Source organism: Sardina pilchardus, chromosome 22 (assembly GCF_963854185.1).
Source record: "Sardina pilchardus chromosome 22, fSarPil1.1, whole genome shotgun sequence".
Lineage (NCBI taxonomy): Eukaryota > Metazoa > Chordata > Actinopteri > Clupeiformes > Clupeidae > Sardina > Sardina pilchardus.
In genome coordinates this window covers 13,762,346-13,772,678 of record NC_085015.1, presented here as the reverse complement: position 1 = coordinate 13,772,678, position 10,333 = coordinate 13,762,346, and the positions used below count along the sequence as shown (strand labels likewise).

Genomic DNA, 10,333 nt, shown 5'->3' with positions numbered 1-10,333 from the left:
ACAAAACACAATATTGTGTTATAAGCACAGAGATGCTCAGTCACGATTGCCTCCAATGGCAGCATTTGTTACTTTCAGTGACATACTTCTTTAAAAAGCCAAATCTGCAACCTTTAACATATTGACAAATGTCTTAACTGTCTAAACATTATGCATTGTAAATTTGGGTTGGGTTTTTTTGTACTCATAAAATTCTTTCATGGTTGGCAGGTCTGGACACAGTCTGACAAAGATTTCAGACCTTGTAGAAACCAAAGTGTAGCTTGAGATGGGCCTGTCACATAGGCAGTTTACACGCTCTAACCTGTTAACATTAGGGTTGGGTACCGAAAAGCGGTACCAATATGGCACCGGTTCCGACGTAAACGGTAGTAACAAGACCGAATGAGAACAAAACTTTCTGTGCCTCATTTCGGTGCCTGACATTTTTTTTTATCGCCCCCTGGTGTTCCGGCGTCAACTTGCGTGAGTTCAGTGCCGCTACTTGGCATACTAGTTGATCAGACCTGATAGCCAGAGGATTACTGAAGATGCCGAAGGCGAAACGTTCCAATGTTTGGCTTCATTTCACACCTAAGGCTGCCGACTCAGCGACATGGGGGCTGAAATGAAAATGAACAGGCAACGCAACTGGCACGCATTCACCACGCTTGCAGTCTGGATAGGGCCTAAAGCCCAATTCACACCAAAGATTCCCGATGCGACGAGACTGAGTTGCAGCGGTGTGAATTAGAAGTTGCACGTAGTTGCAAGCAGTCGCAAGCCGTCGCAGAGCATTGAACACGTTGAGTCGCAGTCGCAAGGTTTTAGAACGTCGCGGCTCGTCTCGTCGTGACGCTTTGGTCTGAACCCTACTTAAAGGTACATTGTCTAGACCATTTGGTCTGGACCCGAATGGACTTTTGTAAACAGTGGTCTGGGGAGTCAGGGCAGAGAGGGTTAAAGCGGAGTAATTAAGGATCTTTGGTCAGGGTTAGGGGGGAGTTCCCCAAGGTCCATCATGCAAAATGGCACAATCTGGTCTCTGCATCAGTAAATAGAACACCCAAAGAAAGATGAAAGTCTAACAAGGACCTAATTAATGCTCTTAAATAATTGTTATGAAGCCAAATTAATGTAGCAACTCCTCATATTGTGCAATCATCCATGTAGGGTGTATGGTGTGTGAAGTCCCTGTGTGTGTGTGTGTGTGTGTGTGTGTGTGTGTGTGTGTGTGTGTGTGTGTGTGTGTGTGTGATAGACAGAGAGAGAGAGAGTGAGAGACAGAGAGAGAGAGATCTCCTGCAGGGCTTTGGGCTGGTTTTATGAGGTCGCTCTCACAGAGGAGGGCCAAATGCCTGGCTGCTCAATGACCAGGAAGCATGAGGGAGTAGTCAAACAGACCATCCAATAAAAACACATGTCATACCTCTGTCATTCTTTCAGTAGATCCACATGCAGCAGTGAATAAATATTGCTTAATGCCATGCCAGGAGTTGCAAAGCTATTATTCTTTCTCTCTAAATCAATTTCCCTTTGTCTGGATAGCTGCCCAACAATTTGTGTAATTTACTGTACAAACATGTTTAGATGTGTTAAACCCAAGTGGGTTTGTGTGGTGAGTTGTGGCCACACAGCGAAGTCAATAGACTTATTTTTAGCCTTTTGAGAAGCAACAGTATCAAGTAGGTGGGCAGGCGAGCATAGCAACCTGCCATAGAAAAGGCACCGTGAGCGCCACAGGTCTTTTGAGGAGGAGGAGGAACAGCCCTAGCCTACCGAGACCCTTTTTTCTGTGTACGCACACAGTGGCCCCATGGTCCAGTGCTGCTGTTTGACCCTTAAGGCAATGTGCATTTTATGCCGTATTTCCAGTAGCTCTACAAAGATGTGTATTTTTGCTGTTAGCTAAAATAGAGCACAGAGAACACCCTGGAGTTGCATAATGTAGAGTAGACTTTGGTCTCTTATTGACTTAAATCGAAGGGTTCAACCTCAACAGCAGGAAAAAGTCATGTCAATCCATCAGCAACTGCTGTGTACTTCACAGGCTTGTTAGCGCTTTCTTTGTGGATTTCAATCAGCAATGTTGCTTCACTGGCTTATTTTATTTGTTTTGATGTGGTTACTGTTGCTAACATACGCACAATAAATACATTTACCTGTATTTGTCACGCTAGATATGGGATTTAAAAGTCAGCCTTGACCACAGAGGAAATATACCAAATATACCATAATGAGCTGCATTTGTCTTCACTGCATGGCACTGTAAGCACATTTTGGAGTCGTAAATTGTGTTCAATTACTCCCATTGGTGAGAGTGCTTGCCGTTTATGTTCACTTGCCAGGTCCCCTGTACGATAAGTATCCCATGCACCAGGCTGCCTTTCTCTCTGCTAATGAGGAACAAAACCAATGGACAACACAAACAAGGCAACATAGCACCTGTTAGTGGTTGATTAATGTTCATTATGATGTTCATTTCATTTAATGTTGATTAATGGCTGTGTCTGAAATGGGGAAAAAGATCCTGCCTTCTAAGATAGCATTAAGTGGCAGTGAGGCATCAAGGCATGTCTGAATCAAATATTTCTATGAAACGTCGTCATCTAAAATAGCATAGTTAGGCAGAGTTTTGAAGGCAGTGTAGCTGTATCCTTCATGCTGACTTCAACTATTGCTATTTTGCTAGGCCGTCCAAAACAAAGTGCATAAGCTGGTACCTTCATGACGTTAGACAGCTGAAGGCAGCAGGCTTCTGTTTCGGGCAGACTGGTTGACTGTGGCATGTGACTTCATACCAACATGTACAAAAGTACACTTGCTTTTGCGTATATCTGTCCTTCTGTGTGAGTTTTGTGATTGTGTGTGTGTGTGTGTGTGTATGTTCACTTGTGAGTGTGTGTGGGGGGGTAATGGAGTGTGTGTGTGTGGGGGGGGGTGAGTGTGGGTGTGCGTCTGTGTCTGTGTGTGTGTGTATGTTCACTTGTGAGTGTGTGTGTGGGGGGTTGGGTGGGTGTGCATGCGTGTGCGTGTGTGTGTGTGTGTGTGCACGCGTGTGCCTGCTTTTCTGCATGTTTTTTTTTTATCCATAACTTAATTGCATTTTTGTCTGCTTTTAATCACATTATTATGTGCTCTGTGTTTACCTGTCTGCTGTCATGTGACTGTCTCCGCCCCTTGACTTATTTGGTATGTACTTCCTGTCTTGTTCGTTTCCCTCCATTTTCTGCTCACACCTGTTCCCTATAATTGTTTTGTTATCTCGTCCAATCTTTTCATTGGTCTGTGTATTTAGAACCTCTGTTTGTTGGATTGTCACACTTGTTGTGAAAGTTGGCAGTGAAATCCGTAAGTCTTAGTCTTGCTTCTTGCCTGTTTTTGTTTTCTGCCTGTTTAGATCGTGTCCTCTGTTTTCTTGGTTTGTCAGCCTTTCTTCAGTGTGGTAAACCGTTTTACCAACGCATCAATTGTTTGGCTGTATAACTGTGAGTCTTTTGCTCAGTTCCTCCTGCAAAACTCTGACTACTTCAAAATGATGTGTGTTTCACAGGTGCAGAGCACAAGAATGGGAAAGGGACAAACTGACCATGATGAATCCACTTCCACTGTGGCTGTTCATGATGGCATTGAGTAAGCTTTTGCATACAAATGTTTGTTTATACATATTTGTGGTTTATGTAAAACCATTTTGTGACCCAAAAATATATCTGAGCTATTTGCTGGCCACCTACACTTACACTGTACTTTGTGTTTTTCCCACTTATGGAATCATTGCTGTCCCACTATGAATGACTAGAATGTTCCTATGGTACACAATGGTGAATGACTTACTAGGCATTGTAGAATGGGTGAGTGCAGCTAATGACTCTTGCTGTATTGGTGTTTTCCCAACAGGTGGGGGTTCCACTACAGCAAACACGGGTAAGAGTTTTTTGGCCAAAATCCTACATGCGGTTCCTTTGCATATGAAGATATCTTCAGATTTGAGATCTCTAATGTGTTCAGTTAAGATACCTGTCCAAGACCTTCATTCACCACTATCTTTATCAGGGTACCCAACTTGTTCTTCTAAGTCGCTCACACAATCCCAAGGTAAGAGTTCATACGCTTTAACCATCAGATTCAGGAATACCCCTCAATGTTTTCCCACCATGAAGACTGAAGAGCTACAGCAAGTTTGGCAGATAACTTGATGGGCTTTTCAAAACAAATAGGCCAACTTGTGTAAAATGTACTTGAAATGAACTTCAATGGTATTGGATGTTCTCTGACTGGGATGTGGGATCCTTATCCTGATATCCTTTACAGTCTTGGAGATCAAAGACCATAAATACATTTTGTTTGAAATATTGCATTGTTTAATTTGTTAAACTCAAACTAGCATTACCTCCTGCCTATCTAATATTGCCAGCCAGGCTGGAGACGTAATCTTGCTGGCATAATGAATAAGAAATAAATCTGCAATATCTGACATTTGAAGACCGTACCTTTTGTCTACAGGGATGACCCCAACTTGTTTGCCAAGCCAAGGTAAGTGGACACATGCTCCATATCAATATGCTTTGTTAGCCAAACTGTAGGCGTTCATTACATGCAAATAACCACTTTCCAAATTCATGAGCACTTCTCTCTTACACTGTAAAGGTATTCCTTTCTAAAAGTTAACCTCTGAAAGCATGTTCTACAAACACACTATTCAGTTTCTTTTCCTATGCTTACTGTATACAGACCTCGACAGGCATAACCTCATGGGTTTGAACATGCATGAGATGAGTGATTGGTATGAGTGGCTACTGCAGGCCACGTAAACTAAAGAAACTATAAGATTGTGTTACCTTTCTACTGTTGACATGGGGACGTAAAAAAAGAGGTTAATGTAAAGTGTTACCTAGAACTGTTTTACTATGCATAACGCTGTAGCCTTTGCTGTTTGCAGGCATTGCCACATTTAATGGAAATGCCAGAGGTGCAGTTTGTGTCTTGCCCTTCCTGTATACGGGCAAACGGTTCTCCCAGTGTACCACCATGCACCATAAAAGGCCATGGTGTGCTACCACGAGCAACTACAGTACGACCAGGATAAGAAATGGGGAGAATGTATAGGTAAGAGCTCAAACAGACCGAAATGTAGAGGGCTATCATTCGACAGACTGTCATGAAGTTTCTGCTTGCTTATTAGAGGTTTTCTATAGAACCCTGAATTTGGATTTCGTGCAGAAGCTCATGCTCGAAACCTGCACATTTGTCCTGCTTCCTGTCCACAACATTTGGCTTTGTCCAATCACAAACCTTATCCAACCAAACCAGCTTATCCTAAAGATGCACCAGATCGTTGGTCTGACTGGTTGAAAGACTATCCAACTGTATGGAGTCATTTGAACGATGCCCATTGATCACGCCTTTTGTGCAGTAGAAATTAAGACTTACAGTATGTTCAGTCTTAAAAGATTGAGCTTAGTATGGTGATGGCTGGCCTAATAGAACCCCAGAGGTCATTGCAAGATGTTTTTGTGTAGGTTTAGAAATTTGTACCAGGACATTCCTAAATCCAGAACCTATCTAGGTTTAGGTTTGTATGTTTTAATGTTATTTTTGTTACCATTAGGTAATTGATTAAATTCGCATTGTTCTTATTTTTTTTATTACATAGTTTATAATTGATTGAATGACTTTATTGTTTAACTACTATTCTCCTATTTAGTCATTGCCACTATTTATTGTTTAAGTAGCTATTCTCTTCGGTCATCACTACTATGATCAACTGCTAAATTGAACTATTTTGTTTGTCGCTTTGGACAAAAGCGTCTGCTAGGCACCACCACCATAACCATCTATGTGTGCAGGGATGACTTGCAAGCTCAACCTGACCTCCCTAGAACCTCGAAACGCAGTCCTTCTAGGCCCTGGTAAGGCTTTTTTCATATCAGATTTTTTCATCGGTAGGCTACAAAGTTTGCCATAAGCTAGCCTATTTAGGTAGTAAAAAAGTTATGGATGGCTTTGAATATAGCTAATAAATATTCAATAGCTAAGTAAAAGGGAAAGGGACGTGACTCACTGAGAGACGTTGCAAGCAGGCTATGGACCAGTTTGAGTCGCAGAAAATGGGCTATTAGCCTACAGAAAAGAATAGGACTATAGTCAATGTGTATCTCCCGGCAGTAAAACCTTCTGCCGAGATTCATTCTAGTCAACAAATTCAATAAAAAAGTAAATGTACAATAGTAAAGTAACTCAATTTAGTCTAATGGCTATGCATATAACGTTTCCATTCCATCAAATGAATGAATGTGGCTTATCTCGTAGCAGACACTCTTTCAACTACAGTATATGACACTCAATAGTGAACCATCAAATGCCCCCCAGATTTCAATGCCCATCAGTTCCAACATTTAGCAATATTACTGAACAGTCCAAGAGTAAATTAGATCCCAAACTAAACTGAAAATCTTCTGATTTTGATAGGTAGGCAAACGAAACACATGGCTTACAAAAAAACACGCACACACAAACTCGGCGCAAACCTCCGCCAAGCGAACACATAACCACCTCCTGCATCCATACAGATCACTCTCCACATTTAATCCTTTCTTCATTGGGTAATTTCAGGCCGTTTCTTCCAAATGGATCCATAACTTTTTGAGTTATCTTGCGAAGAAACACAGACAAACCAACAAACCCTGATGAAAACCTCCTAAATAACTTTACTTCTAAATTTGAAACGTCATGTTGGAGTAGAAATAGTTGGACATCCATTAGGCCAACTTTATTATTCAGCTCAAAAATGTTCCCGCACGCCTGCATATTCAACTGTGCCGCATATTCAATCTCCTCGTCGAGGAGGCCCTAACTCTGTGGAATATCAGACAGAGAAACTTTGGGAAGAGAACACAATTGCCGTCCCTGATTGTACGGAAACTCGTATAGAATAGACTGACTGTAGCTGTTCAGCCGTGCTCAGGGGCGTAGGGTGCGACGGTGCAACGCACCGGGGACCTCTGAGCTTCGCAGGGTCCATTGCATTTCGGAATTTGCCCAGCGCCTCCCAACTATGCAACATAAAGTTAACTGTTGTCATCAATGACGCCGCCTCCCCTCATAGATCAAACAAGGCAAACTGATTGCTATTTAAATGCTTCCATCTCCTACAACATGGTCTCATGGTGGCACCTATCCATTTCCCAATTCTTGTATTTTCTCCTTTTCATATCATTTTGATTTTACTAATGACATTTCAATGTTAGAATAAAAATTAATTAATCAATAAAACTAATACCATTGATTATTTTATCGTCAACTTACAAGATGTTGTAACATGGCCTGCTGGGAAATCTTTGTCCAGTCATAACATTTTTACGTCATCTCTGATCATAGGCTGCTGCACATGCTAGCAAATGTAAACAGGTACAGGCTACTACTCTTACTAAAGTCGTGGAAAGTCGGCAAATTAATAAAGACCTATCTGAGGAGTGCCATGGGTCAGGAGCGACTGAGTGGATTGGCAATACTCTCCATCGAAAATGACAGGGCGAGGGAATTGGATACACAATAGTGAACGAGTTTGCTGAGCAGAAGGCACGCAAATTACACTTCTGACGGGTGAGTGCAAGTGTTTTTGCTTATACGGCAACTGTTCGGCGTACAGGTTAGTTAAATGGACGCTGTGCCATAATTTATGTGTTTGTTCTTTGAGTTTGCAGAGAGGCGGGCTCAAACTCCAAGATATCTCCTTCTTCGGGTGTGAGTTAAATATCGTATTCCAATGTGCAGAAGAACTGCACTCACTAGTTAATTATCTTATACTTTATTGTAGCACCATGCCTATAAAACAAACGCGTTTCGGCGTCAAGCCGTCCTCAGTGTGTTTGAGGCCATTGTTGTGCTGCAAGGGAACGTGGTGGTGTGTTCAGTTGAATGAATTTGTATGCGTTCTGTTTTTGATCGTATGCTGTGTGCAAGTTACGCAAATAATCGCTGTCCATGTAATAATGACCGTGCGTGCGTTCTTTCCCTCTGTGGTCGGTCGGTGTGTCTTGAGATATACAGGGATGGGTCGAGATAGCGGGGGGGGGGGGGGGGGATTTTAATATAATCTTCCGCTACATGTCCGACTGAGCTACTTAAATGGTTCTGAATGAGCTTTTCTATTGAAGCACCACACACTGAAGCTCGGACATTGGGTGGAACAAAATAACTGAATTATTACATTACAAGTGTCCCTCTGAAATCTTTTACTGTGCCTGAGTAATGCTGTGTCCTTTGCTGTTTCCAGACATGCCCACCATTAATGGAAATTCATCTAGAATAGTGACCATAGTTGTTCTGCGTGCTCTGCCCCCTGGACAAACTGCACTGCAGCAGGGAAGATGCAGCAGAGGCAACAATCCTTACTATGGGCCTTTTGTTGCGCATAGGCTACATGATGGGCAATGCATAGGCCATAGGGCATAGGGCATCGGCTACGCATAGACAGTAGAAGCCCAGCAAAGTCCAAAAAAGAAGGTTTGCGAGATCCCGCAAAAGTATATACGTTTTTTTTTTTTTTTACCCAGGTCACCCGGGGGGGCCTCCGTAGAATGCCTCTAAGGGCGTACTCACACTAGACACTTTGTACCGTACCCGAGTACACTTGGCCCCTAAAGTCCGGTTCGTTTGACCAGTGTGATCGCTTCATTCCGTACCGGGGTACGGTACGCTAGTACGCTTGGAGGAGGGGGACTCTGGTACGGTATGCATGTAGGCACAGGATTTCATGAATGACGAAATAAACAATAACGTTCCAAATGACAATCACCCGTTGCATAAAGATTCTAGAACACAGCAACTCGATCGTACCCAAGTACGGTTTGATATATGCAGTGCGAGCGCAGACCAAGGACCAGAGGCAACTGTGCTCCAGTACGGTACGGGTGAAACGTACCTAGTGTGAGTACGCCCTAAGTATTCACCGAAAATAGAGTACCTCCAGTTAATGTCATTTGGTCAAAATGAATACGTTCCATGCATTCATGAGGTTTTGTTAATGGCTGTCTACACCTTAGTCCCCGGATAAGAGTTTTCAATGTCTGTGATGTCAGCAGAAAGTTGGTCACACCATATGCCTGTTTTAATCAGAATAATGAAAATATTCTGGTTGCGTTTGAGTCATGTAAACTTGACAATTGAGCTGATGGTATTTTAATGTCATACCTTATTGTTGTGATAATGTGCGGTACAAGTTTCTAAATCTTTGTCTACAGCTGTTGATGAGACTTGTTCGCCCAAACATATCTATCTCACAAACCATACAAGCCCAGGTAAGATGGTCTACTGATTGTGTAAACATTCACCATATAAGCTAAACTGTATCCTTCTGTATTTTTTTCATTTGAATACAACATGTACTGTTGTGCATCATGTATATCATGTTTGTTATTTCCAGGCATTCCCACACTTAATGGAAATGCCGGAGGTGCAGTTTGTGTCTTCCCCTTCCTGTACAAGGACGAACAGTACTCCAAGTGTACCACCACAGAACACAACAGGCCATGGTGTGCTACCACGAGCAACCACGACCGGGATAAGAAATGGGGAGACTGTACAGGTAAGACCAAATTCTGTCAAACAGACTGAAAATGTAAAGCAATCTACAGAGTGATTGAATTACAAGGGGAAGGTATTTTTAGATCTTATTCCTCATTCCTCATAGGTGTTAAACGACATCTTGCCTGTTGATGAATTTTGCTTTCCTATTGGCAAGGTTTCCCAACTACTGGTGAATGCTTCTTGTCTAAATTGCTATACATTGATTTTAATATAATCTTCCGCTAGCTTTTACTGTGCCTGATGTGTAATGCCGTGTCCTTTGCTTTTTCCAGACGTGCCCACCATTAATGGAAATTCTAGAGGAGCGGCTTGTGTCTTTCCTTTCATGTACCGGGGCAAGCTCTACTGGGAATGTACTACCGTCCACCATGGCAAGCCATGGTGTTCAACCACAAGCAGCTTTGACCAGAATGGGATGTGGGGAGAATGTATGTCTGCTGCCCTCAATCGGCCATGTGGCAGTCAATTCTTTTACTGTTTCAATAAAAAATGAATGAGAAATTACCCATTTGTTCTCAAATTCTTACCAGTGTAAAAACATGAATGGTTTAGTCCTGCGTCTGTCCTTTTATGTCCATGAATATGTAAATGCCTCACTTGAGTAGTGAATTCGTTGCATAACGAAATGCAGTTTAACATCTAAGCAGTGCATTAAAAATGTGTAAAACAGAATGCAGTATGATTAATACAAATATAGATAGATGGATAGAGATACTTTGATCCCCAAGGGGAAATTCAAGAAATTGAAAATATAGAAATGGAAATC

The 10,333-nt window shown here is 42.2% G+C and overlaps 1 protein-coding gene across 3 annotated transcripts; it reads left to right on the top strand.

Annotated features, from left to right (window-relative positions):
* Nucleotides 1–3,532: 3,532 nt before the first annotated feature.
* On the top strand, nt 3,533–10,065 carry LOC134070205 (matrix metalloproteinase-9-like). Of its 3 annotated transcripts, XR_009936903.1 has the most exons (10): nt 3,533–3,612; nt 3,877–3,903; nt 4,033–4,074; nt 4,483–4,512; nt 4,919–5,085; nt 5,826–5,888; nt 9,222–9,278; nt 9,404–9,565; nt 9,671–9,736; nt 9,840–10,065. XR_009936903.1 is itself a non-coding variant. In XM_062526474.1 (9 exons), exons 5-9 carry the CDS (start codon nt 5,025–5,027, stop codon nt 10,058–10,060), a joined length of 564 nt encoding a protein of 187 aa, XP_062382458.1. In that variant the 5' UTR covers nt 3,533–3,612; nt 3,877–3,903; nt 4,033–4,074; nt 4,483–4,512; nt 4,919–5,024; the 3' UTR covers nt 10,061–10,065. The 3 variants fall into 3 exon arrangements, 1 of the variants encoding a protein (XP_062382458.1); XR_009936902.1 differs by lacking the exon at nt 9,671–9,736 and having other exon boundaries at nt 5,785–5,888; XM_062526474.1 differs by lacking the exon at nt 9,671–9,736.
* The last annotated feature ends 268 nt before the right edge of the window (nt 10,066–10,333 follow it).